The 18860-nt window shown below is 38.3% G+C and overlaps 3 protein-coding genes across 4 annotated transcripts; all 3 read right to left on the bottom strand.

Moving 5' to 3' along the window:
- Positions 1–4634: 4634 nt before the first annotated feature.
- Positions 4635–5789, bottom strand: LOC147515852 (succinate-semialdehyde dehydrogenase, mitochondrial-like). 2 transcript variants are annotated; one of them, XR_015213529.1, is made up of 4 exons: positions 5483–5789; positions 5245–5355; positions 4801–5060; positions 4635–4724 (listed from the first exon to the last, which is right to left on the bottom strand). XR_015213529.1 is itself a non-coding variant. In XM_086594515.1 (4 exons), exons 1-4 carry the CDS (start codon positions 5495–5497, stop codon positions 4667–4669), a joined length of 246 nt encoding a protein of 81 aa, XP_086450641.1. In that variant the 5' UTR covers positions 5498–5789; the 3' UTR covers positions 4635–4666. The 2 variants fall into 2 exon arrangements, 1 of the variants encoding a protein (XP_086450641.1); XM_086594515.1 differs by having other exon boundaries at positions 4801–4862.
- A 2277-nt stretch (positions 5790–8066) lies between these two features.
- On the bottom strand, positions 8067–8753 carry LOC147515853 (pentatricopeptide repeat-containing protein At1g08070, chloroplastic-like). The gene is made up of 2 exons (XM_086593072.1): positions 8298–8753; positions 8067–8216 (listed from the first exon to the last, which is right to left on the bottom strand). Exons 1-2 carry the CDS (start codon positions 8751–8753, stop codon positions 8067–8069), a joined length of 606 nt encoding a protein of 201 aa, XP_086449198.1.
- A 4620-nt stretch (positions 8754–13373) lies between these two features.
- LOC147515854 (uncharacterized) lies at positions 13374–16310 on the bottom strand. The gene is made up of 3 exons (XM_086593073.1): positions 14653–16310; positions 14307–14567; positions 13374–14148 (listed from the first exon to the last, which is right to left on the bottom strand). Exons 1-3 carry the CDS (start codon positions 16308–16310, stop codon positions 13374–13376), a joined length of 2694 nt encoding a protein of 897 aa, XP_086449199.1.
- Positions 16311–18860: the final 2550 nt, after the last annotated feature.

The following is an 18860-nucleotide window of genomic DNA, read 5'->3' on the forward strand; positions in this document are numbered from 1 at the left end:
CTCTGTCCAGCAAAGTATATCTCTGAGAAGTCTGCTCCAACCTTCTCTCTTTCTTCTCGGTCATCTCTCTCCTGGCCAAAAATTGTAGCTTGATAGGATCCATCCACCCCCATCCTTTTCCATGGTATGAAACACCTATTCCGGTCTGTCGGTACTTGGCTTTACCAACCTCCCTACTTTGATAGTTCTTTCTTCTGATCCTGGAATAGCCGCGGCTACATAGGCCAGGGCGTCTACGTGTCTGTTCTCGCCGCAGTTCAAATGTACGAATATGATATTTGTAAACTTCGCAGCCCTTCTATGCAAGACCTCCAAATACTTTGCCATTCGCAGACATTGGGCGGTAAACCCGCCAGCCTGGCACACTACTAAGTTCGAGTCTGAATACACTGTTAGCCATTCTCAAACCCGCTATCACCACGTCATACTCTGATTCATGATTGGATGTCGCAAATGCCAGTTTCATAGTTTGTTCTATCCTGTTGTTATCCAGCGTAACCAATACGACCCCTATACCAATTCATGCATCTGTCGCTAATCCATCCGTGAACACTCTCCATCCGTTCCTCTTATCCCATGGATCTAAAAGGTCCTACTCCAAATCTCGTTCGGGTTCCATGACCATCTTCTCTCACCACGTGGGATCCTCCTCTGGGAACTCTGCCAAAAACTCCACCACCGCCTGCGCCTTCTCCACTGTCTTGATATGATATTGGATTTTATAAGAACTTAGCATCATTACCCATTTCAGTATTCTTCTGGACTTCTCTGCCTTCAACACTTGCTTGAGGGGAAGGTTTGTCACCACCACCATTGAATGTGCTAAAAAGTACGGTTTCAACTTTAAGGCCGAGAATATTAGTGCCAAAGATTACTTCTCTACTCTGCTATACCGGGTCTCTGCATCTAGCAAGGTTTTGCTCTAGAAATATATTGGCTTTTCCTTCTTATCTACAACCCGAGCGAGGACTGAACTAACCGCATACTCCGTAACCCCTAAATACAGATACAATTTCTCCCCCTATTCTGCCCGCGATAACAAAGAAGCCTTGCCCATATAACTATTAAGTTCCTAAAACGCCTTCTCACACTACGACGTCCATACAAAATCCAGGGTGTTTCTTAGAAATCCCGATACAGGGGTCTACACTTATATGATAATTTTGAAATGAATCTGTTTAATGTCGCGACCCTTCCCGCTAACCGTTGTACTTCCTTAACGTTCTGAGGATAGGGCATTTCCACCAAGGACCTTATTTGCTTGGGATTAGCTTCTATTCCCCGATGAGTAACAATGTAGCCCAGAAACTTTTCTGTGGACCCCAAATGTGCACTTCTCTGGATTGAGTTTCAAATTATGTGTCCGTAGTTTGCTAAATGTCTCCCTCAGGCCCTCCAAGTGCTCTTCCTCCGACATGCTCTTCTCCACCATGTCATCTATGTATATTTCAATTCCCTTTCTAATTTTGCTCTCGAACTTTTTTTCTGCCAACCGCTGGAAGGTTGCCCCGGTGTTCTTCAACCCAAATGGCATCCTTGTATAACAATATGTCCCCCCTTCCACCATGAAGGATATCTTTTCCTGATCCGGCTCGTACATCGCGACTTGATTGTAGCCCATAGAGGCATCCATGAATGAAAATATTTTGAATCCTGTCGTTCTATCCACTAACTCATCGACTCACGGCATGGGGTAACTGTCTTTGGGACACTCTAGGTTGACGTCTATAAAATCGACACACATATGGACCTTGCCAATTTTCTTCGGTACTGCGACGACGTTAGACAACCAGTCTGTGAACTCCACCTCTCTGATTATTCCCGCTCCTTTCAACCTTGCAACCTCCTCCAGAATCCCCTAATCATACTTTGGCCTCACACTCCTCATCTTCTGTCTCACAGGCTTCACATCCTCCATGTGCAGACGGTGGCATATGAAGCCTGGGTCCAACCTTGTGATATCTTCAATCCCCCACGTAAAAACATCACTATTCTCTGACAAACACTGTACCAACTTGCTCTTCTACTCATCCAGCAGATTGGACCCTACTGATGTAAATTTCTCTTCCTCCCCCACCCCCACATTCACTATTTCAATCTCATCTAGCGTCTTAGGTCCTATGGACAACTCCGCCTCCCCCTCCACGGCAACATAATGTAATTGCTATGCTTACCTCTTCTTGGGGTTAAATGACGTTCCTCCTGTTCCGTGGACCATTCCCTTCACCGTACCCTGATGACTATTCTTAGTTGCCACTTGATCACCGCGGACTTCATACATCCCCGTTGGGGTGGGGAATCGAATTACTTGATAGTATGTAGAAGGCACCGCCTTCATCTCGTGGATCCACCGCCACCCCAGAATTGCATTGTATTGGGAGTTGGAATCTACCACCATAAACCAAGTGAACACCGTCACCGGCCCCGTCGTCACAGGTAGCAAAAGTTCTCCCATAGGCTCTGTACGTCATACTTCCATTGAATCCATACAAGTTGGTCCACAGAGACCTAAGCTATCTTGGATCAATTCTAATTTTGTCCAAAGCTCCTCTGAACAACAAATCCACTGCACTGCCACAATCAATTAATACTCTCTTGACCATGTAATTGCCCATCGCTACATTAATGACCAATGCATCTTCATGGGGGGAGTCGACAGCTTTGAGGTCTACGCTTGTGAATACAATCCGATTCCCTCCCTCCGCCGACCATGATTTGGGTTGCAGAACTCCTGTTGCTTTGTTAATCTACTGGATGCTCGCGTTTATCCTTATCTTCTCTCTATGAGCGTTATGCCTCATAACCTTTTCACTGAAAATAACATTGATGGTTCCCAATATCCTACCCTGAGTCGGTACCTGCTACTCATTCGGAGCACCCGCCACAAACTCTTTCATCATTCCCTTCTCTACCAACCTCTGAATTAACCATTTCAACGCATAGCAATCATTGGTCTCGTGATTTTGGACTTGATGATATGCAAAGTACGGCTTGCCCGCCATCTCTATCGGTGTGCTTTGCGACCCTTCATATCCCTGAAGATTTTTGATCAACGCACTACCAAAAGAATGACTTTACCCGACTAACTATGGCTGTCGCGAAAGGTATTACCCGACAGACCAAAACTGCCGCAAGACCGTCGGAAAATGCTCCGTCGGCATAGGCTTCTGACGGTTTTTATTGGTCAAAACAAGCCGTTGGGGTTGAAGATCTTTACCGACGGACATTCCTGTTGTTAATAACCGTCGGATACGCCGGCTCTCAAAAACCGTCGGATAGTTCCTGCTGTCAAAAACCGTCAGATATTCCTGCTGCTAAAAACAGTAGGATATTCCTGTTGTTAAAAACCATTGGATAGTTTTGTTGTTATGAACCGTCGGTTAGACCAGCTGTCACCAGCCGTCGGATATGCCAGCTGCTAGCCGTCGGGTAGTTTGATACTAGACAGTTTTTATCCATCGAGTATTAGTTCTTTATTTAAAAAAAAATATTTTTTATAATAATTGTTTCAGGTATCCCAACATTACATTCTTGCAAGTTCCCACTCAAATGCTACAAACGCCAATGTATTCATAAAGAAACAATGTGTTCATAAAAAAAACAAGAATAAGACATGTCGTTCACTAAGTATACATATTACTTCCTTCAGAAACCAAAAATTAGCACCACGTACACCATCTATCTAGAAACCAGTCCCAGTAATCTCTAGTACCATTACTTACAACAAACATAATCAAAAAACCAAAATAGATGAATTCTGCATATCCCACACAATAGATTACTCATACTACAACCTTGATTCAACCCTTCAACAAAATCACTAAGGTCCAAAGCGTCTCACCAAGTTGGTAATCCATTTGCCAAGATCTTGAAGTGAGTTTTGTTGACCAAAAAAAAAGAAGAAGAAGAAGATCATGAAGTACTCTCTAATGAACTAGAAATAATTCTAGCTGTTCTATTCTAGCTATAAGTACCTAAAAATACCCAAATAAAAAATCCCAGCCCATGAAAATACCCAAACAAAAACACGTGCTGGAAGAATGTAAGAAACTTGCTAATCAAAACAGAATAAAAAACACGTGCTGGAAGAATGTTTGAAGTTTGTACACTAACCAAAACAGAATCAAAAGCCTTAAGTTCTATTTGTGCGCCCTCTCTGCGTCTTTGAACAACTGCATGGCTATCTTGGATTTCAAGAGCCATCTGTGTTATAATAGCTTGTAGCTTTGTTCCCACTCCTAAGATTGCCTGCCAAGCAGTTCAAGGGTGAGATTGAACTTCAGCACTAGTTAGGAAAGCTACTACCATAATACATAAAATTGCTTCAAGTAGAGGAAACACGGCTATCCACAACAACGCCTGCCATCCTGGAAATAACAATATGATCCAATGAAAAGACTGCATCTTAAATTGAATTTGAATTGAGAATATAAATAACCAAAAAAATGTTTGATTAAAGGCGTGAGCTCACCAAAGAACACATTGAAGCAAAAATACCACAACCGAAGGCCATAGCAAAGGATTTGTTGACATCATGGAGCGATTCTGAAATTAAAATGCATAATTAGAAATCCATTATCAAAACCAACTGAACTAGAAAAGTTTCTGATAGAACCACAACCAGTAATGTCATACCTAATTCCAACAACTATCTTGAAATCGTCTTCTAATGACCTTTTGATATATTTTTGAAAATTGAACTTACTTCCAGGGGATAAATGAACCTATAAGAATAAAAAGTTAGCACAATACAAAACAAAAATGAAGGAATCTGACGATTTGTTGTAGACAAAAACTCACACTAATGAATCCATGACGCATAGCCAAGTAGTCGGACTTACGTACAGATCTGAAAAACAAAACTGCTGAAAGAAGGCACCCTAGAAAAAGTCACAGGAAAAATTCAGCCAATTTCATAGCTAAAACTAGTAGTAGTCTAAAACTTGGTCAAAACATAAGTAATGAGAATCAAACTTAGCATTTCTTTGAAGCCACCAAAACAGTTCACTTCAGTTGATGCCAATTGCAAAACTCATCAAATCAAGTAAAACCAAAGGATTCTAATACACGAAAAGTTCAATTTGTTCAGTTTCAAGTTTTTCATTGACTAAAAGTCTACAAGAAATAAATGGCCAGTGGAAAGAAAAAAAATAAAATAAATAAATCGTCATGTGAAAAAGAAAGCATGGAACTAAAAGGACGACAATGTGGCCATCGTTGTAAAATATAGGCAGTAAAGTTTACCGGTGGTATGCCAGCTTGAAGAGAAAGCTCAGCCGTTGCTAAAGCTGTCAGGGGCGTAAGTTCAGAGGGCTTGATAACTACTGTACAACCACAAGCTAGAGCAAGAGTGACCTGAAACAACATAAATAGAGAGCTTATGATCTTCAAAAAGGCATAAAGGCATCAAGCAAAAACAAAAAAGGTATCCATATTCAAAATCTCAAACTATATGCAAAATGGGTTAAACTAGAGAGTATACCTTGCAAGTGAACATTGCTAAAGGGAAGTTCCATGGTGTAATCGCTCCAACGACACCCACAAGCTATAGAAGAAGAATGATGCAAGACCTTTAATAAAGTAATAATAGATCCGTATAGATAAGCTTCGAATTCAGTTAGAAAGCTTAAAAAATCCAGTTTAAAGGATGCAGGTGTACTGCATTCTTGCCTCCCTCTCTACAGAATTCAAAATATGAGTGAAAATTAAGATTGTCACCAACAGTTTTTTGCATCTTCAGATCCTTGATTGAATGTCAAATAAGAGAATATCTAGTAAAAGGTATTTGAATGCTACTACCTTACTACTACTAGAGCCATATCAGAATACACAATCGAGGTTTATGCAACCAAGTTAGTCCTTTTGGTGGTACTTGATAAGCACCCAACATGAAAAGATTAATTAGATATGTAAAATCAATATTTGGGTAGCTAACAAAGTAAGTAAGACCAAAACTACTTTATGCAACCAAGTTAGTCCTTTTGGTGGTACTTGATAGTGCATGACATTTGGGAGTTGTGTAACCAACTAGAAGTAGCTGAGGTAAAATAAAACACCCTACACATATCCCCCCCCCCTTTTTTTTCTAGTACTTAATTAAATGAAAGTCCATAAATCTTCATCACTACTATAAGGCAAAAGAAAATGTATGCACACCACGGTTTTGTTAATTTGTGCTAAGCCAATTATACGATATTGCTTGGAATAATTCAACGTTGAATTATCCAAGCAAATATTAAAAAAGATCTAGTGATTATTAAAAAACATACCTCGAAAAATTCAGCACAGATTGCATAATGACGGTTTAGCGAACCAAAGATGGAGTCTAGAATAATTCAACGTTGTGCAACCCTAACACAAAAATCAATTTCTCAGCACCGCTCAACCATGTTTTTGAACTCTAACCCACAAACAAACAAAAAGAAAAAAAAATCAAATCAAATTAAATGCTATAAACTAGTACATAGAATGAACATCCATCCATATCCCATATTTAAATACAAGAACAAAATCAAGTTTTAATGCAAGAATGACTACCTTGGTCGAGGGCTGCGACTTCTTAACCTGCCTCTTGGGTTTGGAGAGGTTTCTATCACTCTTCCTTTCTTACTATTGAAAGAAAAAACACAAAAAGTAAAATTTAGAGTGCTACTTATGACATAAAAGTAAAGATTATAGATATCTATGCGATCCAATGACACATGGCACTGTGGTTAAGCCTTAGGGGCATGGCGTGAGCCTAGGCGTGCCCTGGTGTGCAAACACGCCATACACAAGTACACTATTCACGGGATGAATCAACTTAATAATTTAGCTTTGGATTGGTTATCATGAATTTAAATTCAATTACGAAAATAATCAAGCACAAATCAGTAACTTACATTGGTTTGGCATTTGGACCATACTTAGCAAATTGAACCGGCCATGATATCTCTAACTATTGGAAGTATCCCAACATATAGATAAGTATCCCAACCAGAAAAACAATGGCTGAACTAAATAAGGCCATAACAGATAGATAAGTATCCCAACCAGAAACCATTTTTCTGCCCTCCCACCTATAATATAACCCCTGCTTTCTACCCGCCTTGATCGAAACAACATGCTCTAAACCATTTATATAGAACGAAAACCAAAAACAAAATGACCAGCGATTGCTAAATTCTTTTCCAACTGGTAAGATCGCATAAATGACTGTAAAAATTAAGCTATAGTATAAAGGACGACAAACTTTGATGAAGGTCCAGGAAAAACGGAGTTTAGCAATCTTATTAACAAAATAAAGAAGTTTGGCTTCTAGAACATTGCGGATGAGCCATCTCATAACCACCACCTCGACATTCAGAAGCCTTTAACTAAATTTACTGCAGGATCCATCAAGTAGCACAAGCAATAGAAACAATAACAGTATTATTAAGAATGACAATGATAAACGAATCATAGTTGTGTCTCAAAACCTGAAGTTGTTAAAGAGGTTGACTCATAAGACAATCCATATCATATGCTCCTAAGAAAGTGCTTAAACTACCAAAGCTGGCTTGAACATGATCCTCAGAGAAAGAATTCGCAGAAAACATTCTAACTATTAAAAAATAACAAAAAAAGATTCTCAGACGGTGTATTACCTGTTTTGTGCTGTCGGTGCCGTTAGCACGATATTTTACATAGCTTTCGACTATCATTTCCTATAAAGGTTAAGAAATATATTGCACACCCCATCCTTGATGGTATAAAGCATGCTCAACTCAGACATTAGATGTAGGTCCAAAAGAGGCCAAACATATACCAATAGCTACATTCAAGGCTGCAGCTAGATGTAGAGAATTATGGGGGAATGCAAATGCAATTAACATGCAAGTGGGTATTACCAAAAGTCCATACAAGTGCAAGACCCTCCAATGAAATAATGAAAGCGGTTACGATCCCTAACAATTATCTCCTGTTCATAGATGACAGATAAAAGTTTGAAGGTCAAATGGCAATCTTCACGGACTCGGAGATTCTTTACAATCCGTATTGGATACCCAGGAGCAGTGCTCAAAAGTCCAAAAGCAAATGCCAGCTTCTCACTGTGATAAGCCAAGTTTCACGTCAATCTCAACTTTACTTCTATCTCTGTATTCATGGACAATCTTACCCATTCCTAATGCACCCAAGTCGCCACATGCAGACAACACACTAACCATGGTCACTCTATCAAGTCTCACATTGGCTGACTACATATCATGAAATAGAATTAATGCTTCATTAGATTGCCTGCTTTTGGCATAGCCTGCAATCATCGAGCTCCAAGAAACCAAGTCTCTCTCAGAATTCATATCGATCAATTGCCTAGCAGTACCCACATCACTGCATGTTGCAAATCCATGAATCATGGTATTCCAAGAAACCAAATCCCTAGCTGGCATCTTATCAAATAACTGACGAGCTAAATTGACTTTCCCAATTCGATCACACTCAGCCAGCAAGACATTAAATGAAACCATATCCGGTTGATCCATTTCATCCAAAATATTTTTTGCAACGTCAACAGTACCAAGCTTCACATACATCTCAATAAGAGCCGTTTGCACAAACAAATCTGAAGCAAATCCAAGTTTAACAACATGGGTGTGTACCCTTCTACCATTTGTATAATCTATAGATCTCCCACACGCTTGAAGAACCAAAGAAAAGCTGAAACTATCAACAACAATACCATCGAAGCCGCATTTGGAAGAAAAGTGACAAAGACTCTTGGGGGTTTGGGACATTTAAGTAAGCTCGAATCATAGTATTCCATATAAAAGTATCTGGAGACTGAATTTCATCAAAAATAGACCGTGCATATTGCAAGTTCTTAGGCGACTAACAAGAAAATATTTGGCGCAATAGCTTAGCTAAAATGAAATTATTTTCACTAAGAGAAGTTTTGATGATGTAAGCATGGATTTGAATGAGATGATCAAATTTAGTTGATTCTTAGAGAAGAGACATGATTTTCTGCTCTATGGTTTTGATCTGGTGGTTAAAAAGTTGAGACACGAACCTCATGTAAATTTAGTCAAGTTAACGCAATGGGGAATAACAGACAGGTTCAAAACAATGAGGTTACTTCTAGAAGGAAATATAAAGGTTTTTTTGCTCTATGGTTACTTCAAAAAAACCATAGTCGAAACATGTGTTGAAAAACAATGCAACATCTGCTATTGTAATCATCCCAATCTAATTGGTGGAAGCAAAATACCTTAATAATGTTTATCCTCTCCCCCAAAGCAAAAACAGCTGATCGGTTCTTCAAAGGTTCTCTTCCTCTGGCGAAAAGGCCACTACTCCTGGCCTCAACTCCAATCAGATCACTTGATGTTGCTATATCCAGTTGTAAGCACGAAAATGTGCACTCAGCACCTACGAAAACAATGGCTGAACTATTGGAACTTGTTGTGAGTGTTTTAAAAAGTGATCTAAAAGTCATTACTTCTATGGTTTCTTAACATGCCTATTCTCATACACAAGTTGACCATACTTCCTCTAGCCAAACAATGATTCTGTTTCTTAGCAAAAGATTAGAGATTACCAAATCAAGCTAGCACATCTTCACTGTAACATAAAGAGCATGGCATAGTCTACATATGCTTTATGCAGTATAACAAGGTGATCTACCAATGATATAGTGTATTTGAAACAAAATACTCCTCAAGTTATTTCCATGTTAGACATATTCTCTTACTCCCGCAAGGCCACAACTCCGATACACATTTTTTTGGGATTATACTGATAAACGGCAATTACAAAGTCCAGACTGTGATACGCGTTGAGATACATCAATGGGTATCTGGCACTTTATACACATCTAAGAGACCAAGACACTCTTTTCAATAGATCACAAGTAATATACCGTTGTACTTACATGGTAATCATTTATGAGCTATCCTAAAAAAAAGGGAAAAAAATCATTTCTGAGCTACAGATCTTGATTTTCCAATAATCAGGTTATTTGGTAATCATTTACACGCAACATGTGAGCACTATTCCACGACTCCTGATAGTTTAGTGATGTACACTATGCACAATTCAATTAAAACACAACACAATGATTAGTTGAATTGAAGTCTGCTAATCAAATAACATTTTACCTTAATCCACTTTACATATAAGTGCAGCCGAGTTACCATCACTCTTTTAGCAAGATCTTGCCTCTCTTGTAGAAAAATATGGTACATATTGTCAAATGTGCAACACTTACTGTCATGCTGTTATCTCATCTTCTGCAGACTACCTTATTAAGGATATGAAGGAAACGCTTCCCATCCCCTGGCTTGTTTGTCACTATAAAGCTGTCAAAGTGAACAATGCAAGAATTAGGTTTAAGCTCTGTATTAAGTTTGTCACAAATAAATAAGAGCTTAAATCCTCTTACTTGTCCTTACTGCTTTGTATGTAAAATAGTTGACTATTTGCTGCAATTGGAAAGAGTTTTAATCAAGATCCTAAACTGTCTCAATGCAATATATATCGCTTTCCAATAAAAGATAAACAAGCATAATTAAATTTCAAAATGTTAGAATCAACTCGCTATGGGTTTCGCTTAACGTCGAAGGAGCTAATATGAGAAATACCAATTAGTGTGCCTAGTCCTCCTCCTTGCAAGAGTATAAAGCAGATAATAATAGTGTTCGTTGATTTTAGAGATGCTTTTCAAACACACAAACAAGGGAAATAAAAAGCAGAACATTTCTGGTGATGAAATCAAGAGAAATACCAATTAGCTGAGACATACTAAATGCAAATTACAACTGCAGAAGAAAGTAAAGAGTTGGTCTTGCATAAACCACCATAAAAACCATAAACATTACCTCAGTGACTTCTCCTACTGACTCACAGAAGCCCTTCAGATCCTTCCCAGAAGCATCATACGGAATACCACCAACATACACCTCATAACCGTACAATCAAATTTCAAAAATGCATCCACCAGAAGGGAAAAAAACATAGGCAACACATATATGATGAATATCAGGGGGAAAGGATGATAGTATTCACTTACATGTGTAACTCCACCTTCTTATCTATGCAAAACATATAAAAGCTCCATATTGCCCTAAGAAACAGGATTGAGTAAAATATGAGTTTCTCGCCATGAATAGAAACAAGCAGAAATCGTAGAAGAAAGAAAAAGAATTACTTACATCTATAATAGCACCAGCAGCTTTAGTTAACGTAGGTGAATCCAGCAAAACAAAATATCTACCATCCTTCTCCCTCCTCCTTTATTTGGGCTTGGGACCAGCAATGCAAACTTATCATAAGTTTGCACAGGCGGAGTTACCAAAGGGGTTGGTAGAACACAACTCAATTATTGTTACCAAAGGAAATAACAAAAAGTCAATAGTTTACTTAGTACTTGGCACTAGTAAAAGCTAATAAAAACATTTAAGTAAATGAGCAGTGTTTCAAGAAGGTGACCCAATGATTACAACATTAGCAGTTCTTTAGGTCAGATAACACTCCCTTGAGCGACTTCGCCAAGCTTTGATCTCCAATCATCATGAGGCAATCGTAGTACAACACCTCCGTCATAAAACACGTTCACATGAACTTTGAAGTTCCCCTCTTCCAATCTCCTGTTACCAAACTCGGTATTAGGATCAATATCTTGCACGATACTTCTCGCCACGACTTTAAGTGGCCAACCACCACGCAGATCACATTCTTTACCAATATATTCATTGACAACCTATAAATTTAAATTGTGTTATCAGTCTTTCCTTATAAGAGATGTTTTTTCAAAAAATAACTCGAATAATTACCGGGGAAGCGTGACTAGAACATGGAGATTCAACATCTGCCATAAGCATTCTTCCTTGGCTCATAAATTCTCTCAACAAAGCTGAATTCTCCAACACTGTATTCTGAAGCACATTTACCCTCTTCACAAGGTCCGTGTTCATCTCTTTCAAAGCTAAATTCTGTTGCGCCATAACTTTCATCTTCTTCACCGATGTTTTGCAGACCCGTTCACCCAAGCCTCGAAAACAACCACTACTATCTGGCCCAAGAACCTGTACTTAATGGACAATTGATTTAGTACCCTTCAAATCATATCGAACAACAATTAATTACAATAACTATGATTCAATATGAGACCTTTGTGAGGGCATCATTCACCGACGTCTCTCGTGACTCCGGGTGCAAAGCAGTGTAGTCATTAAGCTTTTCCTAGTAAATCGGATAAACAAAAATATCTCAAATTACTATCTTAAAAATAATTTAGTATCTCAATTCTTATTAAGTCAGTACACTAACAACTAGCTCCTGGTCTTGGTGTTCCCCATTCTTTCTTTTATGATTGTGCATATATTGGTCCAATCTAGTGATAGATGACACAGGGACCCCTTTCTCCTTTGCCATTTCAACTTTAGCTACAGCTGCAGATTTCCTCCCAAGACACGAAGAGTTTTTTTGTTGCTTACGATTTTCTGTATTCCTCAAAATAGAAGCCTGCACATGTTAAAGTTAGTAATAGTGCACTTTAATTTATATCAAAACATATATACCTAATCACCATGAAATAAAATAGAAAACCCATTAACATTGAATTTCTCGGAATTGGAACTATCCACAAATTGTTGCCAATCTTGCAGAGGAATTCCTTGTTTGGGATGTTCCCTCACAAAGGAAGGAGGTTGATCTTTGACGTATTTTTTGAACAACTCATGCTTGTACTCCTTCCACGCTTTCTGGAATTTGCTTATTGTCCAATCCGTGTCAATAGTATCGATGTTTTCAAACACATACATTCTTCCTAAAGTTTTAATAGCTTTGGGTATAATGCTCTCATACGAACGAACTGGTTTCCAGCTATCATAACGAATTGGGATGTCACGGCGAGCAATGTGACCAAGCTTGTTGAGGAAATGGTCAACCTCTTCTTTGGGCTCATCTGGTTGACCCCACTCATTAAGCTTAATGATTACCTTCTCATAGCCTTCAGGCAGCTCCTCCGAAACACTTATCGAAGGACCTCTTGTTTCCTTAGAAGAGGAAGTTGATGCACCAGAAATGTGTGTCTCACCTGCATATATCAACCAAATTTGTTAGTAAGATCAAAACAATGGTACGAAAAACTAAAAACTAAAAGTCATCTCCATTACCTAAGTCATCACCAAGGCTGTCACTTAGTGAATGTGAGCTGCTATGTGTTTGTGCCTCGTCCATGTGCAAATAGTTGTAATATAATACAACAAGTATGCATGTAAAATACAGTCGGAAAAGAAAAAGATTAAAGTACAGACATACCCTGTTCAAACAAAAAGTTGCACTTAATCAAAGAACTACCAAAATTTTAATACCACAAAACTCACACCACTAAGCCAACACAAAATATAAATGGACTATGTTCTAGATCTCTTTCTTTTTCTGCTACTCTCAACAACTTCAAACATGTCATCTGGGTCATTGAATATCAGTTCATCCACCATAGAAATGTCGAGGTTGTTAGTCCCTATATCTGAATCATTCACCACTCTTTCCTTTGAGAGACACTGTCCACCTTCATCAAAATACACTTTTCTTGGAACCTCCAGCACTACATGCCATTCAAGATTCTTGGGATCTTGGGAATAGAAAACCTGAGTAGCCTTCTCTGCAAGAATAAATGGTTCATCACATATATGGTCCGAATTGAGTTGATTGCATAAGTTGACCAACCTCAACTTTGCTTCCTCATCCACTTTCACACCAAGTTGTGTGCACTTAGCCCAATCACACTTGAACAAAACAGTCTTGTAGTCTTCACGAAAATTTAGTTGAACAATGTTTGTTAGAACGCTATAGTAATCTACATCTTCATCAATTGGATTTTTATCCTTAGAACTAGAACGGAAAGTTGTAGGGCAACTTGTGGTAACACAGCTGTTTTGGTTCCTTTTATTTTTCTGATAGTCTTTGGTGATGAAGAGAAACCCATTGACACAATACTTATGGTACTTTGTAGCAAAGCGTGTAGGTCCCCTAACTAAATCCTTGAAGTGATCATTAGTGGATTCGAGGAACTCCTTCTGTTTTGTCAACCATGTGATGAAATCATCAGAACACAATGCCACCCTAGTGTGCCCAGTCCTCCTCCTTGCACTTGTTCTATTGTCCTTAATGAAGCTAGTGTACTTCCTAAATGATTTTTGAAGTAATAAAGTCAGTTAGGATTATGTATATAATTTAGATTGTGTTAAGTTTCTAACAACTTTAATACGATGTGATATACTTACGTGTGCCATCTGTCATAACTGGGATGACTTCTTAGTACCCATTGGCGTGCTTGTTCTTACTCCACACCTTCCAATAAATACTTTGCACTTGGGCCAAGTGGTCCACCCTCATTGGCAGTGTGGTTGTCGTCTACACTATCCAAAAAATCTGGTAAAACATCAGGTTCATTTTCAGCCATCCTATCAAGTTTATGTAAAAGATCACCTCCTCCTTTATATCCAACACAATACATTAGTGTCTCCTCCTTCAAGTAACGCTCTGCAATACACCATTCTGGGCGCGCTTTGTTGGTAACATAATCCTTGAAATATTTCATGTACCTTAAAAAAGTATTTTAGAAGCAATAGAATCTTAAAAATGAGAAAATAAATAAATAAAATAAGTAACAAAAATCAGGCTACGTACCTTTCAAAACAATACATCCACCTAAAGAAAACAGGCCCACAAAGGTGAGCCTTATGAGCTAAGTGAATAGGAAGATGCATCATAGTAACAAACAATGATGGTGGGCAGATTCTCGTCCAAGACAATAATGCCTTGACCATACCCCTTTCCAGTACATCAAGTGTTTCAATCTCTACTTTCTTCGAACACAAAGCACTAAAGAAAGTACAAATGGTAGTAATAATTGTTCGAGCTTCTTTTCTGTTGCCATCTCTATAAGCATGCCGTATTAATACCGGCAGCAAATGTTGCATTAGAATATGATAGTCATTTGACTTCATTTGTCTCAAATCCATTGAATCTCTTTTGACAATATTAGACCAGTTACCACTTAACCCAACAGGTACACTAAGATTGCACAAGGTTTGGATGAACAACTTTTTCTCCTCTTTTCGAAGCCAAAAGATACCTTGAGGCATAACCTGTTTCCCGCCAAGCTTAGTCACCCAATATTTCTTCTTTCTCTTCATGCGCTTTAAATCTTTGCGTGCATTGACATCATCTTTAGTTTTCCCTTTCGTATTCAACATCAAAGCAAGAAGAATTTCACATACATTTTTTTCAATATGCATGACATCAAGGTTATGACGGACGAGAATGTGTTTCCAATACTTGAGCTTAAAGAAGATAGATCGCTTTGAAAACCACAAATTTCTTTTATTCCCTTCCTTATTCTTGCTGAGCTTCCCAAATTGATGATTTTTCAAACTCTTAGTCATTCTCTTAACTTCAACTCCAGTCAACCTTATTGGTTGCTCACCTTCTTCCTTTGTCTTATCATTGGTGCTTTCTCTTGTATCATTTCTAGCCTCGGATCTCAATGGAAGCCACCGTCTACTTCTCATATACACATGCTTACTTCCATGGTAAAGTCTTATAGAAGCAGTTTTCGGACCACAAGGAGGGCAAGCAAATTTTCCCTTAGTTCTACAGCTAGAGATATTCCTATAAGCTGGAAAATCATGGATTGTCCATAATAAAATGGCACGCATATGGATATCTTCACCTTTGAATGCATCTTTAACCATCACCCCATCACGCCACAATTCTTGGAGTTCTTTGACCAACGGTTGCAAATAAATATCAATATCATTACCTGGTTGCTTTGGACCCTCAATGAGAGTTGAAAGCATAGTGAATTGAGACTTCATGCATAGCCAAGGCGGGAGTTTATAGTTCACAAGCATAATAGGCCATGAACTGTGTTGCGCTCCAAAGTTGCCATAAGGAGTAAAACCATCAGTGGCTAGTCCCAAGTGAACATTCCGTGGCTCTACAGAGAAGTTTGGATATTTTAAATTGACTTGCTTCCACACTGCCGAATCAACAGGATGCCTCATCGTGCCAGGCTTTGATTCTCCAGTAGAATGCCACCGCATCTCCTTTGCCACCCAAGGCACACTATATAATCGCTTAAACCTTTTCATAAGTGGAAAGTATCGCAAGACCTTAGCAGGCACCTTGGTTCGCTTCCTCAAATTCTCAATGGTTGGAGTTTTGTATCTAGAAATTCCACAAGTATGAAAAGTAACCTTAAATTCATTCTTTTCCCAATACAAGATGCAGTCGTTTCTACATGCATCAATCTTCTTGCATTTCAGTTTCAAGTCTTTAATCATCTTATCCGCCTCAGAAGTTATTCTCACGGTATCTTGTTACCAGCAGGCAACACCATGCGGAGTAGTTGAAGCAATACGGTAAAACTCTTATCACTCCACCCATTTGTGTACTTCAAGTTAAGGAGTTTCACGACAAATCTAAGAACACTAAAGTCACATCCAGGATATAATTTAGTCATTGCTTCACGCAAGTTAGCATTAAAAGCAACACTGTCTACGACTTCTTCCCCCTCTGTACAACCTCCTGGATCATCTCCAAGAAAAGTGTCCAAGTTGTCAAGACTAAACTCTTGAGCAATGGTGTGGAAAGCAGCATTCATGTCAACCACATGCACGTTCTTTTGAAATCTCGGCCCTCTTTCATTGTGTTGTTCTTCCACTTCTTTCTCACCGTGCAAGAACCACATTTTATATGTCTTGTCAAACCCATAGCTAAAACAGTGTAGGGCAACATTATCGTGACTCATTGCTACGCCTTGGTTTCTACACTTTCGACAAGAACATGGTATGACATTCTTGTTAACGTGGTGTTTTGAGGCAAAGGTTACAAACTCTGTAACACCTCTTATAAAATGCGGATGCCGAAAATCGTCTAGATCAATCCAACTCTTATCTATCAAGCACGTTGACTCCATGATGTACTTCTAAGAGATAAGAACGAATGAATGAAACTCAGAACAAGAAAAATAGCTAAATAGTTATGTAGAGGCAGACACTAACTAGGCCAAGGAGTTACAATGCTAACTTTAGGCATACACTGACTTCAAGCTAACTCTACGCATACATACAGTGACCTAATATTCAGTACCAAAGTGAGTACAAAATTAGATGAAACTAGAGTCAAACACATATATTCATGTATCTTATAATCACCAATTCATGGTATAGTATTGTGAGTGTTTCTACCAACAAGGTTTCAGAACTTAGGAACGCACTTGGTGCAAATGACTTAGAGGCCAACAAGGCAAAACTTGATGCTGCCAACAAGGTTGTTTCAAAGATTGGACAACACATGTCATTAAATTTCATTCACATGTCATTAAATTCCTACATAGTAATTAAATTTTGTTTTTGACAACTTTGAGAAGTACAATGACATTAGATTCAACTTGCTCACCACAGTCACTACTATATAAATGTACAAGAGCATATGAATCAAAGATAGGCCTACCTTTACATGAATTTTAAATAAAAATATTGGTTGGGTCATATTTATTAATTAACAATGATGTTATTATTTGTAGGAAGGGCATGCACCTATAATCAATATTATTCTTGTTATTCATTTCGACTTCATCAAAACAGAGATTATAAAGTTAGATATTATGTCAAAGTTCTTTTGGAAATGAGATTATTAGTCAATTTATAATCTCGGTTTTGGGAACTCTATTATCTCTGTAGATGTTACCTTAGTTTGTTGTGTACTGAAAACCCGAGATAACATTTAGAAGACATATATATCCGCATGAAAAAAACGGTGACAAATGAGAGCATTATGGAACAAAACAACAACAAACAAACAAATAACGAATACCAATACCAAACCAAACTATTAACCACCACCACCACAACAACAACAATGACAATTCATGATTCATGACTAGGACACTAATTAAAACATAGAATACACACTTACATACTAAGCAACAGTATAACCGAAATTTCACCAACATAACGCAGGAAGAATAGAAGAAGAGCCAAGGAACCTGCAGCTTCTCATCCAAATCAATTTAAACAAATCAATCAACCATAATGAGAAACACAAATACCAGACTAAACTAAAATTTTACATTAAATTCACTCTCCACTAATATCAGTCTCTTATATAAAGCTAAGAAGTGATTTTATAAGTACTAATAGGGATATGACCAAGTGCTCAAGAATATCAACACCATCTCTCACCTGAACAGGGGCGTCTCTCGCCTGAACAGTGGTAGTTGAAATCTATCAACTACAAAAAAAAAATCATATTTATTAGAAAATAATTTTGTTAAACTATAATCACTAACAAAAAGTATATTCACCCTTACCCCGCGTGCTAAGTTCCATACTTTTCAACTCTAAAGATTTAAACTTAATGAAACAACCGAAAAAATAACTGAAACAAACGAAAAAGATCTTTTATTTGGGAGAGAGTGTGAGAATGAGAGAGAGAGAGAGAGAGAGAGAGAGAGAGAGAGAGAGAGAGAGAGAGAGAGAGAGAGAGAGAGTGCACGTTACCTTTTGGAGTGGGAAGGAGAGTTGAAGGCAAAGAACGTGAGGAGAGAGGGAAAATATATTTTAGGTTTTTCTTTCTTATTATTATTTTATTTTTCCAAATAAATTTAGTGGGAACAAAATTAACGAAATTGGTTTGGTGCCTGATAATTGGGGAAAGGTATGCCGACAATTGAAATTGGTTGGAAGATACCCCGCGGCTACAAAATATTAAACAACAGTTGGGAAATTTATTAAATCCGTCAGAATTCACCAACTAGTGAAAACCGTCGCCCTATCCGAGGGTTAGTAATTCTCGTAACACCGTCGGCCACATCTAAAACCCATAGAATA

This window comes from Coptis chinensis, chromosome 2, assembly GCF_015680905.1.
Source record: "Coptis chinensis isolate HL-2020 chromosome 2, ASM1568090v1, whole genome shotgun sequence".
Classification (NCBI taxonomy): domain Eukaryota; kingdom Viridiplantae; phylum Streptophyta; class Magnoliopsida; order Ranunculales; family Ranunculaceae; genus Coptis; species Coptis chinensis.

Bases quoted from the DNA above. Each gene is read 5' to 3' on its own strand.
- LOC147515853 (XM_086593072.1), bottom strand. From the start codon at position 8,753: ATGTCCCAAACCCCCAAGAGTCTTTGTCACTTTTCTTCCAAATGCGGC. The intron at 8,217-8,297 runs GTTTCTTGGAGC...CATGATATGTAG, and splicing joins TGAATTCTGAGAGAGACTTG to TCAGCCAATGTGAGACTTGA.
- LOC147515854 (XM_086593073.1), bottom strand. From the start codon at position 16,310: ATGATTAAAGACTTGAAACTGAAATGCAAGAAGATTGATGCATGTAGA. The intron at 14,568-14,652 runs GTACGTAGCCTG...TACTTTTTTAAG, and splicing joins TGGATGTATTGTTTTGAAAG to GTACATGAAATATTTCAAGG. The intron at 14,149-14,306 runs GTAAGAACAAGC...AAAATCATTTAG, and splicing joins TATTTATTGGAAGGTGTGGA to GAAGTACACTAGCTTCATTA.
- LOC147515852 (XM_086594515.1), bottom strand. The intron at 4,863-5,244 runs GTAAACTTTACT...TTCTTTCAGCAG, and splicing joins TTCAAGCTGGCATACCACCG to TTTTGTTTTTCAGATCTGTA. The intron at 4,725-4,800 runs GTGAGTTTTTGT...TTATTCTTATAG, and splicing joins TGCGTCATGGATTCATTAGT to GTTCATTTATCCCCTGGAAG.